General features: G+C 44.3%; 2 protein-coding genes across 2 annotated transcripts in view; one reads left to right on the forward strand and one right to left on the reverse strand.

The window, feature by feature from the left end:
• CRLF1 (cytokine receptor like factor 1) overlaps positions 1-2,938 on the forward strand; it is a 58,558-nt gene extending 55,620 nt beyond the window's left edge. The window contains exons 7-8 of the mRNA XM_032225144.1: positions 798-973; positions 2,321-2,938. Of these exons, the coding sequence (XP_032081035.1) occupies positions 798-973; positions 2,321-2,344 (200 nt within the window). The 3' untranslated portion in view covers positions 2,345-2,938. The remainder of the gene's footprint in view (positions 1-797; positions 974-2,320) is intronic.
• A 3,212-nt stretch (positions 2,939-6,150) lies between these two features.
• REX1BD (required for excision 1-B domain containing) lies at positions 6,151-24,167 on the reverse strand. The gene is made up of 5 exons (XM_032208770.1): positions 23,850-24,167; positions 16,159-16,236; positions 11,976-12,180; positions 8,249-8,337; positions 6,151-6,572 (listed from the first exon to the last, which is right to left on the reverse strand). Exons 2-5 carry the CDS (start codon positions 16,233-16,235, stop codon positions 6,500-6,502), a joined length of 444 nt encoding a protein of 147 aa, XP_032064661.1. The 5' UTR covers position 16,236; positions 23,850-24,167; the 3' UTR covers positions 6,151-6,499.
• Positions 24,168-24,606: the final 439 nt, after the last annotated feature.

The raw sequence follows: 24,606 nt of genomic DNA on the forward strand, positions 1-24,606 counted from the left end.
TCTAGACTACAGGCTGGTAGGCCTGGCATCTTTGAAAGACACTTGGGTAGCATCTGTACAGTTGGATGTTTAGATCCAGCTGGTCTGCTCTTCTGGGGTTTATTTAGTTATTTTTTAAATGTGTCTAGCTTAGTATATCAATTTACTCCTAGCAACTCTGCTATTCTTCCTGCATAGCAGCAAATTGATTGCAATTGATTGATACTGCTGGGGCAGAGAACGTGAGTAGATTGGGAAGCTGGTTTATACCCTTTCTGTAGGCTTCATAGAGGCATCTGATTGGTTGTTGCAGGAAATGGAAAGGAAGCTGGGTTAAATAAATCTTTTGTGCTAAATAAATCTTTTTTGATCCAGCAGAACCCTCTCCTTCTCCTCCTCCTCTCCTTCTTCTTCTTTCTCTCCTCTTCCTCTTCTCCTTCTCTGCTTCCCCTTTTTCGTTGCTTCATTTTCTTTTCTCTTCTTCCTTTCCCCTCTTCTTCCCATCCTCTCATTTTTCTTCCTCTCCTCCTCTTCTCTGCTTCCTCTCACCCTCATCTTCTCCTTCTCTGCTTCTCCTTTTTCTTTGCTTGACTTTCTTTTTTCTTCTTCCTTTCCCCTCTTCTTCCCATCCTCTCATTTTTTTCCTGTTCTTCCTCTCCTCTTCTTCCTCTTTTTTCTTCTTTCTCTCATCCTCTCCACCTTCTTCATGTCGTCTACTTCCTCTCCTCCTCTTCCTCTAGCATTCAGGGTTAAGAGTTTTGTGCTCCCCCCCCCCGGCGGAATATATTCCTTGTCAGACTTCGCTTCCTCTCTTTCAGGACGGACTCCAGGAGTTTGCGAACCCAAGAACGGAGAACATAACAACACGCTACGCCGAGAGCTCAAGCAGTTCTTTGGATGGATGCGCAAACATGGGACTTGTGCCAATTTGAGCATCAAAATGTACGATCAGTGGCGGGTGGCACTGCAGAAGTCCCACAAAACACGCAACCAGGTAGAAAAGGACACCTGAGTTTTCAATGAAAAGCAAAGGGAATCATCTGGTCGGTACAAGGATGGGTGTAGAGCAGTGGTGGGTTTCAAATTTTTTTCGAACCTCTTCTGTAGGTGTGGCCTACTTTGTGGGAGCAGCTTGCTGGCCATGTGACCGGGTGGGAGTGGCTTGCCAGCCATGTGACTGGGTGGGCATGGCTAACTTGTAAAATGTGGTGAAACCCACTTAACAACGCTGTTGCTTAGCAACCAAAATGTTGGCTCAGAAACTCTGGCATTTGAAGCACGCAAGACTTAAAGCTGTCAAGTTACAAGACCCTGGCACCCCTAACCCTTTAGAAAAAAAACCACCAGGGATGTTCAAACTCGACAGCCTTAAGACTTGTGGACTTCAACTCCCAGAATTCCTCCTCCAGTCATGTTGGCTCAGGAACTCTGGCATTTGAAGCACGCAAGTCTTAAAGCTGTCAAGTTACAAGACCCTCGCACCCCTAACTCTTTAGAAAAAAAAACCCAGGGGTGTTCAAACTTGACAGCTTTAAGACTTGTGGACTTCAACTCCCAGAATTCCTCCTCTCGCTCATCATCTTGATGATGTGCGGACGGGCAGGGGGAGGGAGCTGGAACCGGTTCTAAACAATACTGTAGATTTGTGGAACCTCTTCTATAGAAGAGGTTAGAACTGGCAGGAACCCACCCCTGGTGTAGAGCCACTCACTGACTCCAAATGTTGACTTACCTAAAGGCTAGACTAGACAATGGAGAATAGAGAATGGAATGGAGTAGAGTGGTGTGGAATAGAGTAGAACAGAACATAATCAAATGGAGAATATAGAATAGAATATAGAACAGAACAGAGCAGAATAGAATCCGGAAGGTACCTTGGAGGTCTTCTAGTCCATCCCCCTGCTCAGGCAGGAGAACCTATACCGTTTCAGATAAGTGACGGTCTAGTCCAGTGATGGACCCTCCCCCCGCGCCCTATCCCCTGAGCATGCGTGCATGACAGTCCCCTCCGCATGTGTGTGCAACACCTCCTGCCCTGTTTTGGGATTAGTAGGCCTCCCTGCAACCAAAAACAGGCTGCGGGAGAGGCGCGTCGTGCATGCACAGTGGAGCTGAGCTGGGACGTTGGCTCGCATGCCCGCAGAGAGGGCTCTGCGTGCCACCAGTGGCATGTGTGCCATAGGTTCGCCATCACTGTTCTAGTCTCTTATAGAAGTGGGTGGTCTGCAAATAATTGTGCAAGTAAATAGGGATGAAGATCCGTCAGTTGGGGAAGGGGGGGAAGTGCTAGGAAGCCACTGCTGGCCGTATCTGGTTTTAATCCTCTTTTTTTTCTCACCAGGTCCTGTCCAGTGACAAATTGTAGCTTTGATGGATGGTGGGACCAGGACTTCCGCTTAAGCGCCATTCCGGTTGCTGGGTTCAAGCTTGCCAAGAATACACCCAAAGGAACTCAAGAGCAGCCATAATCCAGGTGCCCTGAGCGGCATTGCCAAGGCGGTTTCACCACCACTAACGCCCTTCCTATAAACTAGCTAGACGCTGGGCAGAAGTCAGCACCTCTTCTTCCCCCAGAGTAACTCTAAACCAGCTTCTCGCATACGATGTTTTTCAGCTGAGTTGAACTGACGCGTTTTCTAATTAGTATATAGAGGAGCTGCCCCTAGTTGAAGGACGCTTTGCCTTCTCGGAAGAGCTCTTCGCGCCAGCTTTCTTTTTTAACAGTGCCAAGATAAAAGAAACGGGAAATCTACCCAGGTTTTTCCCCTCTCGGCACACCCATAAAGAGGTTTCGTTTGCTTCCGGAGAGTCGTTTTCGTCTCGTGCTCCTTCATTATGAAATTGGAATCAGCAGTCGATCGAAAAGCAGAAGTGGCTAAACGGAACGAGCTGTTTAATCAGGAAAAAAGAAACAGGCTTACATTGAACCTCCTAATTCTCCCAAAGGGAAGGACGGCAACATTGGTTGTGAAATTTCACAGATTTTTTAAAAATTCTTTGTTTGTGTGTGTGCTTGTTGTTAAAAATATCAAGTGTTCAATACTTGTTTTATGTCCAAAGATTTAGACTGTTTCCCCCCCCCCCCGCCCTCGTTGCAAATCTGGGAGGTTTTGCACCCAGAGCTGAACTCATGTTTTGAACTGGTGCCACCTGCCTCTCCTTTTAATTGGGCTAAACCAGCCTCTTTGTTTAGTGATGTGTTGGCCTAGAGTTGGCGCTCTAGCCTCACCATCAGGAGGCTGGGAGTTTGATCCTAGGTAGAGGCAGATATTTCTCTCCTTGGGAACGATGAGAATATATCTGCTGAATATAACTCCGCATTGGCAACAGGAAGGGTGTCCGGCCAGTAAATGTTCAGCTCCATTCAGTTGCCCAGATTCCACCCTGCAAGGGATTATGAGGATCGTTAAAAAAAGATGAACTAAGAAAGGCAAGCTACGGCCTCTCTCGTTTTTATGGCATTTACTATCTGATAATCCGGTGTTGCCCAGGTATTTATTTATAGGGGGAATATGTCTGGACCAAACATAATTTCTAATGTTGGATTTTCCCCCTTACCAGAGGGAGCCCCCTTGTGGAGTACTGTGAAGCCATTACCAGGGCAACTCCACTGCGCTGTACAGTAGAAGCCAGTATGGCAGTACAGCACAACAGGCTGTATCTTAACAGAACACCACCACCCCATGAGGGGTTTTAGGAGTGTCTTACACCCACAGTATTTTTCTCCAGAGAGTAAGTAATCTGTGAACTAAGTTTGGTTGAAATTGCTTGAGGCGTTCCAGAGTTATGCTCGAACACACACACACACACACACACAGCCCGTATGTATGTATGTATGTATGTATGTATGTATGTATGTATGATGTCTCTCATATCTAGATATATCTCTATATATAGATAGATAGATAGATAGATGTATCTAACATTCTCTCTCTCTCTCTCTCTCTCACCTTTTTATCATTTTTCTCTCTATCTCTCATCTATTTATCTATCTATCTATTTATCTATCTATCTATCTATCTATCTATCTATCTATCTATCTATCTATCATGTTATCCATATATTCTATCTATCTATCTATCTATCTATCTATCTATCTATCTATCTATCTATCTATCTATCTATCTAATCTATCTAATCTATCATCTATATATTTCTATCTATCTATCTATCTATCTATCTATCTATCTATCTATCTATCTATCTATCTATCTATCATCTATATATTTACCTGTCTATCTATCATTTATCTATCTATTTATATATTTTATCTATCCATCCATCCATCCATCCATCCATCTACAGTATCTATCTATCTATCTATCTATCTATCTATCTATCTATCTATCTATCTATCTATCTATATCTTATCTAATCTATCTATCTATCTATCTATCTATCTATCTATCTATCATCTATCTATCTATCTATCTATATCTTATCTAATCTATCTATCTATATCTTATCTATCTATCTATCTCTCATCTATCTATCATCTGTTATCCATATATTCTATCTATCTATCATCTATCTATCTATCTATCTATCTATCTATCTATCTATCTATCATCTGTTATCCATATATTCTATCTATCTATCTATCTATCTATCTATCTATCTATCTATCTATCTATCTATCTATCTATCATCTATATATTTTTATCTATCTATCTATCTATCTATCTATCTATCTATCTATCTATCTATCTATCTATCTATCTATCTATCATCTATATATTTACCTGTCTATCTATCATTTATCTATCTATTTATATATTTTATCTATCCATCCATCCATCCATCCATCCATCCATCCATCCATCCATCTACAGTATCTATCTATCTATCATCTATCTATCTATCTATCTATCTATCTATCTATCTATCTATCTATCTATCTATCTCTCATCTATCTATCTATCTATCTATCTATCTATCTATCTATCTATCTATCTATCTATCTATGATAGATAAAAGACCAGCCTCCCCAATTTCTCTTGTTTACAAATAGTGCCATTTTCAACCAACATGGTCCTGGTGGTGGAGGATGGAGTTTGTACAAGTAGTCCTTGACTTATAACAGTTCACTTAATGACATTCCAAAGTTATAACGGCACTGGAAAAAAGTGACTTATGACTGTTTTTCATGCTTACGACCATTGCAGCCTCCCAGTGGTCATGTGATCGAAATTCAGATGCTTGGCAACTGGCATGTATGTATGACGTGTATGCAGTGTCCTGGGGTCGTGATCCCCATTTGCAAACTTCTGACAAGCAAAGTCAATAGGAAGCCAGATTCATTTAACAACTGTATTACTAACGAGTGATTCACTTAACAATTGTGGCCAGGAAGGCCATAAAATGGGGTAAAACTCGCTTAACAACTGTCTCATTCGCAACAGAAATTTTGGGTTCAATCGTGGTCGTAAGTCAAGTAGTACAGGTAGTCCTCTTCTTACAAAAGTTCATTTAGTGACCGTTCAACTGAAAAAAAGGACTTATGACCATTTTTCACACTTACGACCTTTGCAGCATCCCCATGCTCATGTGATCCAAATTCAGCTCCTTGGCAACTGACTCATACTTACAACCGTTGCAGTGTCCCAGGGTCACATGATCCCCTTTTGCGACCCTTTTGACAAGCAAAATCAACACTTAACAACCAAGCTACTAATTTATAAACTGCAGTGCTTCACTTAACAACTGGGGCAAGAAAGGCCGTAAAACGGGGAGGGGAAACTCACAAGAAATGTCTCCCGTAGCAGCAGAAAGTTTGGGCTCAATTGTGGTCATAAGTCGAGGACTATAAGTCAGTAACTTAGAAAGCCCTGTGCTGGGAACGTATCTGGGAGTAGCCCTGACAGTTTAGGGTTACAATCCGGAATTGGGGAGCCCCCCACCCCACCCCCAATCGGAATACCCTTGTCAGGCAGGGTGAGCATCCAAATAAATGCTAAATTTGTAAAATGCCCCCAGTGCTTCCTTCCCTCCTCCAAACGCAATTTTCTTAATCCCTTGTAAGAGCGATTCGGGTTTCGGTCCAGGGTGAAAAGTAGCAGGATGAAAGATGAGGTTTGCCAAAATAGACCCTGGGGATGCCATGTTGACTTTTTTGAGAGAGAGAGAAGTAAAAAAAAGAGAGAGAGAGTCTGTTTTCTTTAATTGAAGGGATTGAAAAAAAAAACACCGCTTTATTTCAGAACATAAACAAGCAATTCCCCCCCATCTTGTCCCATAAAGGCCGTCGAGACCAAGTGCCAAGAAACCTTCCAGAGAATCAGCTTTGTTGGGGCAGGTGGCCAAGCCACCACTGAGCGGGGCACCTCCTGTGGCATCTCGCCTGTGGGCATCGGCCTGGCACGATGAAAGAAGGAAGCTGGGGTGGGCGAGCTGCAGGCGAGCGAGGATCAACCTTAGCCCGGGGGGTGGGGGTGGGGGGGAGCTCTTACGTCCCTGGCTCTCCCACCGCCCTCTTCTCCATCCCCAGCCTTTCTTCATCCTTCTCCCACGGGACGGCCTGTCAACTGCTTTCTTCCGAATCGTACTTGAAATCCTGAAGAATTTCGCTGATTGCTTCGATGGTTTGAATTAGCCTGCATGAGCCGGATGGAAACGATAAATAAAGCGCCAGATGGAGCCGATTAGCCGCGCTCACCCGCGCCCCTCGCAGCCCGGCCTTGTTTATGAAAGCCTACGAGAGGGGCAACCCCAAGGGCCGGGAGGGGCTGGCTGGGGGGAGGAGGGGTGCAGGGAGGAAGGTTAGGCTTCAAAGAGCCAATGTGGAACAATCTGCAAAAATGGGGGCTCAGCAGAGAGTGGGGGGTAGAATATGGCCCTTTGAAGACCCTTGCCGAGGGCTTTTTGAGCCCCCCCCAAAAAAACAGGGGGGGGAAATATTCCCACATCCTCGCTTCAAATTGGCTTGGGTTTACCCCTGCCCTGATTTGCGAAAGGACAGGACCCGTTTTGGGGGCAAAATCGTGACTCTGGCGTTCCCATAAGAGATGGGTTTCCCACGACGCCGTGCGGCGCTAAGCATTGTGGGAAATTCAGCTGGGATGCTTTGAAAGTCCCAACGATGGGAATTGGTTTGCTTTCTCCCAAGGTTGGAAGCGGGAGCAAGAGGCATGAACAGTTGTTACTCTGCGTGGGGAAAGATGAGAGGGGGGGGGGGTGGGAGGGCTTGGGGACTGGGGTGGGAGGGAGTGGGAAGGGCATGAAAATGGCCTTAATGCAGAAGGGACACGGACCCTATGGCCAATCAGATTGTGCATTTTGGAACCGTTGCTCGGTTTACCAAATCTCCCTAAAGCCAAACTGCATCTAACACAGAGCTTCCTCCGTGCATCACAGTGCAGGCATTGTGTTCACACAACCGGCTAACCCTATTCAAGGAAAACTCAAGGCAGCTGATTGATAATGAGCCAAGCTTGATTTATTTTTGCCTTAGAGGCAAGTAGGCGTGTGTGTATGTGTGTGTGTGTGTATGTGCGTAGGTATATATGTGTGTGTAGATAGATAGATAGATAGACAGACAGACAGATACAAAAGGAAGATAGATAGATGATAGATAGATAGATAGATAGATAGATAGATAGATAGATGATAGACAGACAGACAGACAGACACAAAAGGAAGATACAAATAGATAGATAGATAGATAGATATAGATAGACAGACAGACAGACAGACAGACAGATAGATACAGAAGGACGGTAGATATGATAGATAGATGATAGACAGACAGATGTGAGAGATATGATAGAGATAAATAGATGATAGATAGACAGACACACATATGTATGTATGTATGTATGTATGTATGTATGTAGCATGTGTATATATGTGTTATGTATGTGTATGAGTAGATATATAGTTTCTTTTGAGTGCCGGCAACAGAATTTCATTTTTAATGTGGGACTAGTGCCAACCGAGCCACGCCCACCCAGCCTGTCATTAGGCAGATCGTATTAGTGGTCCGCAGGATTTAAAATTATGAATTTAGTGGTCCCTGAAGTCCGAAAGGCTGGGGACCACTGCATTAGGCAATGTAGATAAAACTTTATAGCGGGGGTGTCAAACTCTTGGCCCGCAGGCCGGATGCATTGCGCCCTGGCCACACCCACACCTGGTTTAGCAAAGAGGAGGAAAGTCGCAATACATCGCGCGGCGACTCCGCAACGACACGAGTTTGACGCTCCTTCTTTATAGAGTTGAAAGAGTAAACTTCAGTAAACCTGTATTTGCAACGGCAGCTTCAGTGACTCACTTGTGCTTCAATTCTTGCACCTCTTGCGTGTGGGCTTCTACTCCGGGCTGGTCCTGGGCGTTTTGTTTAGCAAGTTGCAGTTGTGCTGTCTGGGGAGGAAAAGGTGGATGTGAGACCCTCCCCGAGAAACAGGGACAAAGCTATAAAGTTGATTATCCCCCATCTTCCTCCAGCATCAGATCCATTTGTGGAAGATGCTTAAGCCAGCTTGTTGAATTAATGCAGACTCTGCTTTTATGCAATATCCTGAACGATAACCTACAGGTAGTCCTTGACTTATGACCACAATTGGGACCACAATTATCATCATTAAGCAAAGCCTCTGTTAAGTCAGTCACATCCAATTTCACCCCCATTTTTGCCATGACGGTTAATAGCAATAGCAGTTAGACTTATATACCGCTTCATAGGGCTTTCAGCCCTCTCTAAGCGGTTTACAGAGTCAGCATATTGCTCCCAACAACAATCCGGGTCCTCATTTTACCCACCTCGGAAGGATGGAAGGCTGAGTCAACCCTGAGCCGGTGAGATTTGAACCGCCGAACTGCAGAACTGCAGTCAGCTGAAGTAGCCTGCAGTGCTGCACTCTAACCACTGTGCCACCTCGGCTCTTGATAGTTAAGCGAAGCACCGTGGCTGTTAAGTAAATCATGCAGTCATTAAGCGGATCTACTTTCTCCATTGACTTTGCTTGTGGGAAGCAATTAGGAAGGTCGCAAACTGTGACCCTGTGATCCCCCGTAAACTATCCTATGTGCATGCTGGTTGATGGGCGCTTGACTTTAAATGCCACAATGGTCATTAAGTGTAAGGACTGTTTGTAATTTTCTTTTCAGCGTTGGTGTAAATTTGTACAGTCACTAACACTACAGACACTGGTCATAAATCCAGGACTAGCTGCTTGAATTTACCCGCTACAGTGGTCATCGGTGTGTGTGTGCTGTTTGCAATTCATTTTTTTCAGTGTTGGTGTTGGTGTAACCTTGTGCACAGTCACTAACAATTGGTCCTAAATCCAGGACTAGCTGCAATCAAATAAACTGGGTTTGGACATTACACCAAGGAGTAAAACCGCAAAGCCAAGTGTTGTCTAAGTAGAGAAAATGAGTCTCTTTAATCTGGCTAAGCTCCGTGTGTGTGAAGACAGCTGAAAACAGTCAATTTCCCCAAACTGATGTCCTCCAGGTGTGCCTGGCTGTGAACTGGAGGAGCTGAAATCCCCCACATCTGGAGGATATCATCATGAGGTTAAAATACTAATCTAGAACTGAACAGATCCGCTGTAATGCTCAGTTCTTCTTTTCTTCAGCATCACCTTTGCCTTCAACGGCTTCTGGCTCAACCTTCCTAACAGAGCATAAAATGGGGGGCAGAAGGAACCAAGTACTCTTTAGGGGGGAACAGAGAGATAATGGCAGTGATGGTATTCAGCTGGTTCGGATTGGTTTTGTGCAAACTTTAGTGGCGACCCGCCCCGGCTCTATGTCGTCGTATTTAGCCATGTGTTTCTAAGCCACATGCGAGCATGCAAGCCACACATGCGAGCAAAGCACATGTGCAGAATACCATGCACATGTGCAAGCGTGCTCACAGTTTTGGTGTGCGGCAAACCAGCGGTAAAATTATATGAAACCCTCCTCTGGATAATGGTGCAACATTTGGAAGATGCCCCCACACGCCAAAAATTGAAATCCTGCCCCTAAAAAAATACTAATGAGGAAACTTAAATCTTGTTATGCGTTTCTCTCTGTGTTCGAAGGCTGGTTGGTGAGTGTATATCAACTCCAGGAAACACCCAAAATTTACAGACCAATAACAACAACAACAAAAACCCACTAAAACGGAAGGAGTAAAGGTGAGGTTTCTACTAAGTGGAGCAAAACCTCAGGTGAATTCGTTGCAAAGACCCACGTAGTTTTTTTGGCATTGTTATAAGATCCGATTGCCGTTTTATTTATTATATTTATTACATTTCTATGTTGCCCATCTCCCCTACAATGCGATTCTGGGCGCTTACAAATTATAAAAGGTGGGAAAAATGGTGAAAAGATGAAAACAAGCCAACACTAAAATATTATTTAAAAACTACACACCTACAAGAGGGACAGATGTGGGAGATGGGGGATGATACCTTCTTACCCCTCCAGCAGTAAGCCCTTTATCTATTGCTTCAGGAACTCCTAGTGGTCTCCCATCCTGGACCTAACCAGGTATGATCCTGTTAAATTTTTTTAACTCAGCGTAGCAATAGCAACTACATTATTTATTTATTAAGTTTATATCACACCCACCTCCTGTGATAACGCTATATGTGTGGTATTATAGCCCGTATTATAGAATAGAATAGAATGGAATAATTTATTGGCCAAGTATGGCTGGACACATAAGGAATTTGTCTTCGGTGCATATGCTCTCAGTGTACATAGAGAAAAATAAAATACATTCATCAAGAATCATGAGATACCACACTTAGTGATAGTCATGGGTTACTAATAAGTAATAAAATCATACTAGGAACACATCAAAAAATATAAATTGTAAAGATACAAACAACATGGTTAGAGTCTCCACATCTTTTCTACATTTTGGTCACCACGATGTAGAAAAGATGTGGAGACTCTAGAAAGAGTGCAGAGAAGAGCAACAAAGATGATTAGGGAACTGGAGGCTAAAACATATGAAGAACGGTTGCAGGAACTGGGTATGTCTACTTTAATGAAAAGAAGGACTAGGGGAGACATGATAGCAGTCTTCCAATATCTCATGGGTTGCCACAAAGAAGAGGGAGTCAAGCTATTCCCCAAAGCACCTGAGGGTAGAACAAGAAGCAATGGATGGAAACCAATCAAGGAGAGAAGCAACTTAGAACTAAGGAGAAATTTCCTGACAGTTAGAACAATTAATCAGTGGAACAGCTTGCCTCCAGAAGTTGTGAAAGCCCCAACACTGGAAGTCTTTAAGAAGATGTTGGATAGCCATTTGTCTGAAACGGTATAGGGTTTCCTGCCTAGGCAGGGGGTTGGACTAGAAGACCTCCAAGGTCCCTTCCAACTCTGCTATTGTATTGTATTGTAGTGTTGTACAAGCAAAATAGTATAGTGTTGTATTATATATTTCAGCCAGTTTGGTCTAGTGGTTATGGCACTAGACTAGAAATCAGGAAAAGCTGAGTTCTAATCCCACGGAGACAAAGGCTGCCTGAGTGACTTTGGCCCAATCACTAGAAGACTGGGAGTTCTAGTCCTACATTCGGAGACTGGAAATTCTAGTTGCACCTTAGACATGAAAAGTGGCTTGGGGATTTTGGGCTATGTCCTATCTCTCTCTTTCTTTCAGCCCAACCTACCTCACAGGGTTGTTGTGGGAAAAATAAGAAGAGGAAAGAGTATTAAGGACGTTGGCCACTTTGAGTTATTTCTAAAAATAATAAAAGGGGGATTTAAAAAAAATCTAAAATGAAATAAAATAAAAATATTTCAATGAACATGTTGCATTACGAATCGTATAATGTCCCGTTTGAGCACAGCCATCTGGGTTGAAATCAAGGTAATAATAAATCTCCGCCTAATTGGCAACCCTAACTTACAAAGATTAGATCTCTAAAGTAGGGATTTCTCCGAGATTCCTCACCATGGATTCTGTTATGACAAACAGGATCAAGACAACAGGTCTTAAAATTCGCCGAGCCCTGCGGGATGGGCTCAAGTGGCAAGGAAGGGCTGCTCACCAGTTCGAGTTTCTCCTGCTCCTTCTCCTGAATCCGTCCCAGGTGATCCGCGAGGTCCCTCCGGCCGTGGGAGCCCTCCAGGTTCTCCTTGATCTGCAAGATCTCCTGGGAAATGCCGTTGAACGCCAGCGTGATCTCGTGCACCAGCTGGCGATAGCGGAGGAAGTCGTAATCGGGGCCGCTTCGCAGGTAGGCCTGGTGACCCCTGTTTTGGGGAGGGGGATATTTTAGTAGAGAAGCGAGAGAGAGATTTTCCTACAGGTACGGAGAACAGAGGGCCACCTGCAAAGGGAAGCCGATGGGGGGAGGGGGGAAATTGAATTCTAAAGTCAGCCACTTGAACCTGTGAGCCACAAGCCCCCCACCCCCACCCCCTTACAGCATCCCAACTGAAATTGGGGATGGAAAATGATCCATTTTCCAAACAACCAAGATTTTCGGAAGCAAAACACGTCCATTTCTACTGTGAAAGTCTCCCCCACATCACCTACAGCAGAGGTCTCCAACCTTGGCAACTTTAAGCCTGGCGGACTTCAACTCCCAGAATTCCCCAGCCAGCTTTGCTGCTTCTTCTTCTTCTTCTTCTTCTTCTTCTTCTTCTTCTTCTTCTTCTTCTTCTTCTTCTTCTTCTTCTTTTTTACAAACTTGGCTTGGGTCTTGGAAACAAAGATGATGAGGGAATTGGAAGCTAAAACATATGAAGAACGGTTGCAGCAACTGGGTATGTCTAGTTTGATGAAAAGAAAGACTAGGGGAGACATGATAGAAGTCTTCCGATATCTCAGTGGCTGCCACAAAGAAGAGGGAGTCAAGCTATTCTCCAAGGCACCTAAAGACAGGTCAAGAAGCAATGGGTGGAAACTAATCAAGGAGAGAAGTAACCTAGAACTGAGGAGAAATTTCCCGACAGTTAGAACAATTAATCCGTGGAACAACTTGCCTCCAGAAGTTGTGAGTGCTCCGACACTGGAAGTCTTTAAGAAGATGTTGGATAGTCATTTGTCTGTAGTAGTGTAGGGTTTCCTGCCTAGGCAGGGGGTTGGACTAGAAGACCTCCAAGGTTCCTTCCAACTCTGTTATTCTATTCTATTCTACTCTATTCTACTCTATTCTACTCTATTCTACTCTATTCTACTCTATTCTACTCTATTCTACTCTATTCTACTCTATTCTAACTCCTGATAAAATAAAGATTAACAGGCTCTGCTTCCCATTAAAGATGCTGGACATTCATTCAAACCAAGACCCTCCATCCCTTGTGTTAACCGTGGGATAAGCCAGGACTGTTTTATAACAGCATTATGGGCCGTGGGGCAAAGCAGTGTACTGGAGCCCCTATGACAGCCACTCACAGGAATAAAAATGTAAAATGGTTGATAAAATTAAACATATTTATTTTATTGACACTTCCAACCAAATCGATGTTGAAACATTCAAAACATGCTGTGCAGCAACAACTAATCACTATGATGAACATTTGAACATTATGTGAAGCTTGAAAAACACAATAATACAGTTGCTACATTTAGAATAGAATAGAATAACAAGAGTTGGAAGGGACCTTGGAGGTCTTCTAGTCCGACCTCTGGCACAGGCAGGAAACTCTACACCACTTCAGACAAATGGTCATCCAACATCTTCTTAAAAACTTCCAGTGTTGGAGCATTCACAAAGGCAAGTGGTTCCACGGATTAATTGTTCTAACTGTCAGGAAATCTCTCCTCAGTTCTAAGTTGCTTCTCTCCTTGATTAATTTCCACCCATTGCTTCTTCTCCTGCCCTCAGATGCCTTGGAGAATAGTTTGACTCCCTCTTCTTTGTGGCAGCCCCTGAGATATCGGAAGACTGCTATCATGTCTCCTCTAGTCCTTCTTTTCATTAAACTAGATTTACCCAGTTCCTGCAACCGTTCTTCATATGTTTTAGCCTCCAGTCCCCTAATCATCTTTATACATTCATATATTTGTATTAAGTGTTACAACCCCTGGTATGCCCAAATATGGGAGGAAGCCCACTGCTTCCACTCTCTGTCCATCGGCTCATCACAAGAGACCATCCAGACAGAAACTCAATATTTTTACTGTTGCCTTTGTTCCATTTGTGTTGTATTTATTTATTCTATTTATCTATTTATCTATTTATCTATTTATCTATTTATCTATTTATCTATTTATCTATTTATCTATTTATCTATTTATCTATCTATCTATCATCTATCTATCTATCATCTATCTATCTATCTATCTATCTATCTATCTATCTATCTATCTATCTATCTATCTATCATCTATCAGCACAAATACAACATTCATATATTTATACGATACAAGGTGCATGGAAGGGTTAACATACACAGATTAGTATGGGGCCCCTATGTTCATGGGGCCCACGGGCAAGTACCCATCAGGCCCATGCATTAAGACAGCGGAGTTATTTTCGCCCCTGCTGGGTTTTCGGGAAGGCTTCATTGATTTGTCAATGGCGGCCCTCCCGGAGACAGACATCCTTGCCTAGAGAGGGATATCACCCCATCTCCTGGGACACCCGAAAGCCTGTGTGTGGGGGGTTTGCTGTGTCGGGGATCGGATTCCCCATCCGCAGGAGTAAATTATCTGCACACCAGGCTCCCCACAAGTAGCCCACAAGGAGTTTTCCCTCCGCAAATAGATCACAGGTGCTGGGTGGGTGCTGCCCCCTTGATCATCTGGTTTCCATCAGGAGCCTGGGGGGGGGGGGCAGAGAGAAAAGGGGGGAGAGGAGGCCTCCTGCAGGGCCCCCCTTGAATCGAGTGGTGTGCAAATAAAAGGGGTGTATGGGGGGGTGGGGAGGAAGAGACTGGAACCGCCCAGCCCATTTTATGCCTGCAAAGCAATTGGTAAGACCAGGCGTTTTGCAAAGAAAGCTCAGGCTTTTGAAACGCTTTTTGTTTGGAAAATAGAATCCTGGGATTGGAAGGGAACTTGGAGGTCTTCTAGTCCAACCCCCTCTTCTCAAACAGGAGACCCTCTACTCAGGGGTGGGATTCAGCGGGTTCGGACAAACCGGATGTTAATTTTAATCTATTCGCCGAACTGATAGTTCCAAGGACTCAAAGGACTCAAATTTTCTAGAAAATTCCAGAAACCACAACAAGAAATAATTTGACTGGTTCATTCCTTGTTTATAAAGTTGGGTACCAAATTTTCCACCAAACTGGCTCTCTCTCATACAGGTAGTCCTCAACTTACAACAGTTCGTTTTGTGACTGTTCAAACTTGAAACGGCACCGATAAAAGCAACTTGTGACCGCTTTTCACACTTACAACTGTTGTAATATCCCCATGGTCACTGATCAATATTAGGATGCTTGGCAACTGACTCATATTTATGATGGTTGCAGTGTCCTGGAGCCACAGTATCCCTTTTTGTGACCTTTTAATCAGCAGGGAAGCAAGATTCACTTAACAACCGTGTTACTAACTTGACAACTGGGGTGATTCACTTAACAACGGCAGCAAGAAAGATTGTAAAATGGGGCAAAACTCACTTACCAACAGTTTCACTTAGCGGTGGAAATTTTGGGCTCAACTGCGATCTTAGGCCGACGACTACTATATTTTTTGGAGTATAAGACGCACCAAGGTTTCGAAAAGGCAAATAAAAAAAAAGTTTTTGCACTCTGCAGACTTCCGAAAAACAGCCCGTTTTTCGTGAAAACAGGCCCAATTTTTTCAAAAAAAGGACATGCCTTTAGGAGACTTGTAGAGTGCTCCTGGGGGATGAGGGGGGGCAAAGACAAGCAAAAAAAATCCAATTTTTGGTCAAAAAAAGGCCATGCATAGCCTTTAGGAGGCTTATAGAGTGCCCCTGGGGGCTGGGGGGGCAAAATTGAGGAAAAATGGCCCATTTTCCTCTCATTTATGCCCTCCCCAGCCCCCAGGGGCGCTCTGCAAGGCTCCTAAAGGCTATGCATGGCCATTTTGGTGAAGGTGGCGGGATTTCAGGAGGCAAAAAATGCTGTATTCAGTGTATAAGACGCACCCAGATTTTCAGCCTCTTTTTTGAGGGAAAAAGGTACGTCTTATACTCCGAAAAATATGGTATCTGTATTTAAAATGATGAACGCCCCCCCCCCCAATCAAAATGCAAAGAGGAGAGAGAGCTGGCAAAAGTTTTAGAGAAAAAAACGTGTTCAAATACTTACTCCTCGAAGAGGTGGTAAGCTTCCACCCGCTCTGCTTGCAGGGCGTAAAAACGGCGCACCAAACTTTGCACATCCATCCTGCAGCGGAAAAGGGGAGATTTCTTGTCAGAAGAAATAAAAGACATACAGGTAGTCCCCGACTTACGACCACAATTGCGCCCCAAATGTATGTCGCTAAGTGAGAAATCTGTTGAGTTTTGCTCCACTTTACGACTTTTCTCGCCACGTTCCTTAAGTGAATCCCTGCAATTGTTAAATTAGTAACCTGGTTGTTAAGTGAATCTGACTTCCCCATTGATTTTGCTTGTCACAAGGTCGCAAAAGGGGATCACGTGACTCCAGGACACCGCAACCGTCATAAATGTGAGTCAGTTGTCAACATCCAAATGTAAATCATGTCACCCTGGGGATGCTGCAATGGTCATAAGTGTTGGAAACAGTCATAAGTGAATGTTTTAAGTGCTGTTGTAACTTTGAATGGTCACTAAATGAACTATTATAAGTTGAAGACTACCCATAATGCCTTTTGTCCAATGTTGCGGTTACCAGAACAACTTCTTCGAGGGGAACAGAGTGGGGTGAATATCACCCTAAATTAGCATAAATCCCTCAAAGTTTATTCTTACCTGTTTGCTCATACAGGTAGTCCTCAACTTACAACAATTCATTTATCTATAGTATAGCCTTTATTGTCATTGTACAAAATAAACACAACGAAATTGGTTTTAGCCTCACTGGTGCAACCTATGATGACAAATAGAAACAACATAAATAGTATAAAGAATGACCGTTCAAACTTTCAACGGCACTGAAAAAAGCGACGGTTTTTCACACTTACGACCGTTGCAGCATCCCCATGGTCATGTGATCAATCTTTTGACAAACAAAAGATTCACCTAATGATCTTGTTACTAACTTAACAACTGCAGTGATTCATTTAACAGCTGTAACCAAGGTCGTAAAATGGGGGAGAAAATTCACTTAACAAAGGTTTCCCTTAGCAACAGAAATTTTGAAGACTACCTGTACTTGATAAAAGAGTCATTTCCTGAAGCGAGGTGGGCGGCAAGCAAGTTTTAATAATAAATAAAATAAATGTCTATTTAATTGACCCTTAAAAAAAAAAAGAAAAGGAAGGAGGAACTAACCAACTTTTAGGGAGGAAAAAAAAAGAAGAGATTTAAAGAGGTTTATTCAAGGTAGGAAAGAGAGCCCCCAGGTCTCAGGGCAATCTACCTTAAACCGCCCCAAGAGTGGGAATAAAGGAGGGGAGTTAAGCACGGACTATAAATCACCTTGCATGCATGCAGCCACTGTGGACTTTGAACCCCCAGCAAGAGAATTTGTACGTGCTTTTCTTTCCATTTTTCCGTTTTCGGGAAATGAAAAGCAGCGTGTTTTTTTCCAGCCTGCCAGATTTGCCTGTCCTCCCAAATCCCTGAAGCTGCTTTGATCAAAACAACAGTTTGCAATTAGAAAAGGGCCCTTTGGTGTGTGTCCACCCTGCATCGAAAAGGGGGGGGGGACACTAATGAGTGTGACATTGATCGGGGTGGGGGGGTGGATCCTTTAAAGTTAGAAATTCCACAATCTTTCCCCCCCCCACCGCCTCAAAAGTGTGCTTGGAGAGACCGTGTCTGGTTTGGCTGCTTCGCCTAAAGTCCTCCTTTGCCAAAATCCAATTTCTCGCCCTCCATACACAACGTCCATTCAACCCTTGGTCCTTAACGGCAAATCCTGGCAACACAACGGTGTTGTGTCAAGCTGGGGCCTCCCAATTGGAGCCAACTTTTGAGGGTCTTGAGGGATGACACAAGTGATGCTGACGAGTTTCAGCTTCTCTTTGCACACTCCCTCTCCAAAATGCACACCCTCCTTATTCACTCTCTCAGACTCCTGTGCACACACACACACACATGCAGTATATATACAGTACACAACAGCTGCATCTTTTAACTTGGCACTTGAGGGGGAGGAGAAAGCGCCCTTCCCCTCAACAGACTGTACAGCAGCACGGGGGCCAAAGTGCAGCAATCTTGTGGGCTTGCAGGGGCCCCTACCCCAGCCATGCCCCCCCCCCCGTCATACCGGCCAGCTGCTCCATCGCTCATCTTCATTATCCAGAAATATTTTGATTGACTGATTGATTACCTTTATATGCCATCCATCTCACTATTGAGGCTACTCTGGGCAATTACAATACAGCTGGTTCTCTACTTATGACCGGTTTCAGGATAGGGGTAGGGATAAGGGATAAGGGTAGGTGTAGGGATAAGAGTAAGGATAGAGATAAGGGTGGGGTAGGGATAGGGATAAGGGTAGAGGTAGGGATAAGGGTAGGGATAAGGGTAGGGGTAGGGATAGGGATAAGGGTAGGGGTAGGGATAAGGGTAGGGGTAGGGATAGGGATAAGGGTAGGTGTAGGGATAAGGGTAGGGGTAGGGATAGGCATAAGGGTAGAGGTAGGGATAAGGGTAGGGGTAGGGATAAGGGTAGGGGTAGGGATAGGGATAAGGGTAGGGGTAGGGATAAGGGTAGGGATAGAGATAAAGGTGGGGGTAAGGATAAGGGTAGGGATAGGGATAGGCATAAGGGTAGAGGTAGGGATAGCAATAAGGGTAGGGGTAGGAATAGGGATAGGGATAAAGGTTGGGGTAGGGATAGGGATAAGAGTAGGGGTATTTATTTATTTATTTATTTTATTTTATTAAATTTTGTATGCCGCCCACTCTCAAAAGAGACTCAGGGCAGCTTACAATAAAAGGAAGGGGGGATATATAAAAAATAAACAACAGTTTAAAATTACACAACAGTCACAAACCTGAAGTGGGGCTGGACAACTCAACAGCCCCAGGCCTGCCGGAACAGCCAGGTCTTAGTCGCTTTGCGGAAGGCCGGAAGGATAGTGAGGGTCCGGATCTCAACGGGGAGCTTGTTTGGGTAGGGGTGGAGATAGGAATAAGGGTAGGGATAGGGATAAGGGTAGGTGTAGGGATAGGGATGGGGCAGGTGTAGGTGTAGGGATAAGGGTAGGGGTAGGGATAAGGGTAGGGGTTGGGGTAGGGATAAGGATAAGGGTAGGGGTAGAGATAGGAATAAGGGTAGGGATAGGGATAAGGGTACAGGTAGGGGTTGGGATAGGGATAGGGATAAGAGTAGGGGTAGGGGTAGAAATAGGAATAAGGGTAGGGATAAGGGTAGGGGTTGGGATAAGGGTAGAGGTAGGGGTTAGGGTAAGGATAGGGATAAGAGTAGGGGTAGGAGTATGGGTAGAGATAGAAATATAGATAGAAATAGAGAATAGAATGGAAAGGAATGGAACAGAACAGTACTATGTTGACTTTTTTGGAAGCTGCTGCACACGGCTGGTTCATATTTAACTGGTTATCCACTAGGACTCCAAGATCCCCCTCACAGTTACTACTATTAAGCGAGGTATCACCTAGGCCAGGGGTGTCAAACTCAAGGCCCACGGCTTGCATTAGGCCCATAGGGTGCTTAAATCTGGCCAATGTGGCTGGTCTGGAAATAGCAAAGGGCTGGCCAAGGTCCTTCTGGCAGCCAAAACAGGCAGTGAAACGTGCCCCGTTTTCGGCCTGGATGGCCTCCTGCAGTCTGCTGGGCAAAACGGGGACTTGGGCGGCTGCACAGCCTCCTGCACCCCATTTTGGCCAGCTAAGTCCTGCAGGAGGCCGTCCAGATGATCAAACTTCAGACACTCGGCAACTGATTCATATTTAGGATGGTTGCAGTGTCCTGGGGTCAGGTCAACATCTTTTGCGAACTTCCAACCAGCAAGGTCAATGGGTGAGCCGGATTCATTTAACAACCGCGTTACTAATTTCACAAGCGCAGTGATTCACTTAACAACTGTGGCAAGAAAGGTCGTAAAATAGGGCCAAGCTCACTTAACCAATGTCTCGCTGGGCTCAGTTTTGGTCGTTAAGTCGAGGACCACCTGTATCCAGGTCTAAATCCTTCAATACTCTTCAGGAGTATTTGATGGGGGGGGGACTGTGTTGGCTGTGAATGATGGGGCATGTAGTCCCTAATATCTTTAGATGGGAAACCCACCCAGCCCTGCAAAAATTCTGCCCTGCAGAATTTCTCCGCTGCTCTTTCTCGACTCCCTCAAGGCTTCACTTCTAGTCCTCCTGCGCCCCCTTGTGGGCATTGGCAGGTTAGCCGAGCGCTGCTGCCTTCTCTCGCTTTTCCCATTGTTTCCTGTTTTTCTCCTCCACCTGTTTTCTTGTTTTATTTACTTATTTATTTTGCAGCAGTCGTCATCCAGCTGCTGGAACCTTCTGGTTCTAATGAAGGGGTCTCCATTGCAAATTGCAAATCACACACACACAGAAACCAAATTTCAGATTAACAGAGTTGGAAGGGACCTTGTAGGTCATCTAGTCCAACACCCCCCCCCCAAGCAGGAGACCCTATGCCATTTCTGACAAATGGCAGTCCAGTCTCTTCTTGAAAGCCTCCAGCGATGAAGCTCCCACAACATCCGAAGGCAACTTCTATTCCATGGGTTGATTGTTCTCACTGTCAGAAAATTTCTTCTTATTTCTAGGTTGAATCTCTCCTTAGTCAGTTTCCATCCATTATTATTTTTCTGGCCTTCAGGTGCTTTGGAAAATAGCTTGACCCCCCTCCTCTCTGTAGCAGCCCCTCAAATATTGGAACACTGCTATCATGTCTCCCCTGGTCCTTCTCTTCACTTCACAAGCCATGCCCAGTTCCTATACCTGTTCATCGTATGTTTTAGTCTCCAGTGCCCTAATCCCCTCCTTTCGAGCCGCTGCTGCAACAACTTACATTTGTTCACCATTGAAGCAAAAGGATCAAACCACTCTAGTTAAACCAGACTCACAAATAATTATAGAGTGGTGTTTCTCAAACTTGGCAATTTTAAGACATGTGGACTTCAACTCCCAGAATTCCCCAGCCGGCTGACCATCATGCAGAATTCTGGGAGTTGAAGGCCACATGTCTAAAAGTTGCCGAATTGTGGCTAGAAGCATGGAATAGCTGGGGTCTCTTTCCTGCTTTGTCAATCAGGAAACACCCCATAAAATGATTTTTAAAAAAGGGAAAAAAAACTGCAATCAAATCGATCAAGTTTCTTTTTTAGGAGATATAAACCTGGCTACAAACAATTCAACCCACCCTCGGCATCCCTTCCAAAAACAGGAGGATCTGACTATGTGCAAGTGTCTTTTTTTAACACATTGTGTGCTGTTTTATATACATAGCATTATCCTAGTTCGGGTGAACCCCATTTCACAGGATTAGGAAGCCCTGAAAGTGGCCAAGATAAAATGCTCTGTGTTTCCCCCAAAATAAGTCAGGGTCTTATTTATTTTTTACCCACAAAGTAAGCGCTTGGCCTTATTTTCAGGGAAGTCTTATTATTTTTGAGGTGCAGGAGGCGGCGAGCGTGGTCACCTCATAGTTGCCGCTGTGTTGCAATATTTTTGGGGAAGGCTTATTTTCAGGGGAGGCCTTATTTTAGTGCATGCGCTCAAAAGCCCGATTGGGCTTATTATCTGGGGAGGTCTTATTTTGGGGAAAACAGGGTATATACGAATGCCTGCAATTTTTATGCCAATCCTTCTCCCCGTTCAATGGACAAGATCGAAGAGACTTTTAAAACCATTCTTTAAAACCACATGTAGATATGGATCATAAGGCTGATGTGCAATGAGTATTTTCACCTAAGCATATGCTCTAATAAATGGAAAGGGGGGGGGGTAAATTATGCAATGCCCATTCTTTCTCTAGTCTTCAGGAAAGAGTTTTTTCATGTCATAATTTCTCATTAGTAACTCCAATCTTATACAATAGAATACAATACAATAGCAGAGTTGGAAGGGACCTTGGAGGTCTTCTAGTCCAACCCACTGCCTAGGCAGGAAACCCTATGCCGTTCCAGACAAATGGCTATCCAACGTCTTCTTAAAGACTTCCAGTGTTGGGGCATTCACAACCTCTGGAGGCAATTTGTTCCACTGATTAATTGTTCTAACTGTCAGGAAATTTCTCCTCAGTTCTAAGTTGCTTCTCTCCTTGATTAGTTTCCACCCATTGCTTCTTGTTCTGCCCTCAGGTGCCTTGGAGAATAATTTGACTCCCTCTTCTTTGTGGCAACCCCTGAGATATTGGAAGACTGCTATCATGTCTCCCTTAGTTCTTCTTTCTATTAAACTAGACATACCCAGTTCCTGCAACCGTTCTTCATATGTTTTAGTCTCCAGACCCCTAATCATCTTCGTTGCTCTTCTCTGCACTCTTTCTAGAGTCTCCACATCTTATTGCACTTTGAATATGTTAGATCAGCAAAAAAGCCAACACAGTTCTAGGCTGCATAAACAGTGCAGTGTTAATACCACTTTATAGAGCCGAGGTGGCGCAGTGGTTAAATGCAGCACTGCAGGCTACTTCAGCTGACTGCAGTTCTGCAGTTCGGCTGTTCAAATCTCACCGGCTCAGGGTTGACTCAGCCTTCCATCCTTCCGAGGTGGGTAAAATGAGGACCCAGATTGTTGGGGGCAATATGCTGACTCTGTAAACCGCTTAGAGAGGGCTGAAAGCCCTATGAAGCAGTATATAAGTCTAACTGCTATAATGCCTTGATAAGGCCACCCTTGGAATACTGCATCCAGTTTTGGTCGCCACAAAAAAATGCAGAGACCCTAGAAAGAGTGCAGAGAAGAGCAACAAAGGGGACTGGAGGCTAAAGCGTGTAAACAATGGCTGCTGGAATTAGGTATGTCTAGTTTAATGAAAAGAAGGACTAGGGGAGACATGATAACAGTCTTCCAATATCTCAGGGGTTGCCACAAAGAAGAGGGAGCCTTCCTTCTTATTTTATCTATCTCCTACTCTGCTTCTACTCAAAAAAATAACAACAGCAACAAAGTCAGGGTTTCCTGAGGATCTCTTTTTTCTTTATCCTTATAAGAGATTAACAGATTACAGATTAACAGAACAGAAGGGACCTTGTAGGTCATCTAGTTCAGGGGTCTCCAATCTTGGCAACTTTAAGCCTGGAGGACTTCAACTCCAGAATTCCCCAGCCAGCAAAGCAGGCTGGGGAATTCTGGGAGTTGAAGTCCTCCAGGCTTTAAGTTGCCAAGGTTGGAGACCCTTAATCTAGTTGACTGGGAGCTAAAACATATGAAGAACGGTTGTAGGAACTGGGCATGTCTAGTTTAATGAAAAGAGGGACTGGGGAGACATGATAGCAGCCTTCCAATATCTCACAAAGACGAGGGGGTCAAGCTAGTCTCCAAGGAACCTGAGGGCAGAACAAGAAGGAATGGATGGAAACTAATCAAGGAGAGAAGCAACCTAGAACTAAGGAGAAATTTCCTGACAGTTAGAACAATTAATCCGTGGAACAACTTGCCTCCAGAAGCTGTGAATGCCCCAACACTGGAAGTTTTAAAGAAGAGATTGGATAGCCATTTTGTCTGAAGTTGTGTAGGGTTTCCTGCCTAGGCAGGGGGTTGGACTAGAAGAGCTCCAAGGTCCCTTCCAACTCTGCTATTCCATAATTCTATAACCCAATTTTGCAATACGATCGAAGCATGTCTTGCTCTGATTCTAGCTTGGAAATCGTGTCACTCACATCTCTGCAGCGTCACCGTGCGGTTATTCTCTAAATATTAAAAATCGGAGGTACTTACTTAACTCAGCTCTGCAGGGAAGTCCAGCTAACAATTTTGCAAGCCGAAGAGGCTGACAAGGCTATTTTGAATTCTCTAGATCGTCTCTTTCTCCCTCTTTGAGCATCTGCCGAGGTTGGTCGCTTAACTGCTTAACGCCCACAACGGCGGCCAACGGTGTGCAGATGCGAAACTTATTGGAATGCCCCCGTGGCTTTTTAAAGGGATGTTTGCTAAAAACGAAAAATGAGAATGGCGCTCAAAAGGTTGTTTCAATGTCGCGGCTTTAAATCTTTAATTCCTTCCAGGGCTCCCTGAACGAAGTTGTCTTCCCTGGGAATGAAGGAATAAACGATCTTGAAAGTGAATTAAGCAAATAAGTGATGGGCTCTTCTACACTTAAAAGTCTACCTTCTTTTTAAGACAACCTGCTCTTCCTTCCGGGTAACCCGTATGAGCTCGAATCTTTGCAACAGGATCTTGTGTTGGCCCCTGCCGGCCAGGCGGACTCATGACAAACCATTGTCTTGGCAGTCGAACAGGCGGGCTGGAGATGGCTAGCAAAAGTTGAAATAAGGGCAATTAGCACTTTAGCTCTTCAGCCCATTGAATAAAAGCATCCCGATTTTCATTTTATTAAATTGTTACTGCTATTATTTGTATAACTAGCCAGAAGTTTGGTATTTTGGCATTTTTATCTACCCTCAGGTAGTCCTTGTCTTACAATCACAATTGGGACTGGAATCTGTCATTGAATGAAAATCTCCCTTCAAAAATC

Source organism: Thamnophis elegans, chromosome 1 (genome assembly GCF_009769535.1).
Source record: "Thamnophis elegans isolate rThaEle1 chromosome 1, rThaEle1.pri, whole genome shotgun sequence".
Lineage (NCBI taxonomy): Eukaryota > Metazoa > Chordata > Lepidosauria > Squamata > Colubridae > Thamnophis > Thamnophis elegans.

Bases quoted from the DNA above. Each gene is read 5' to 3' on its own strand.
- REX1BD (XM_032208770.1), bottom strand. From the start codon at position 16,235: ATGGATGTGCAAAGTTTGGTGCGCCGTTTTTACGCCCTGCAAGCAGAG. The intron at 12,181-16,158 runs GTAAGTATTTGA...TCCCCAAAACAG, and splicing joins GCTTACCACCTCTTCGAGGA to GGGTCACCAGGCCTACCTGC. The intron at 8,338-11,975 runs GTGAGCAGCCCT...TTTCCTCCCCAG, and splicing joins AGCAGGAGAAACTCGAACTG to ACAGCACAACTGCAACTTGC.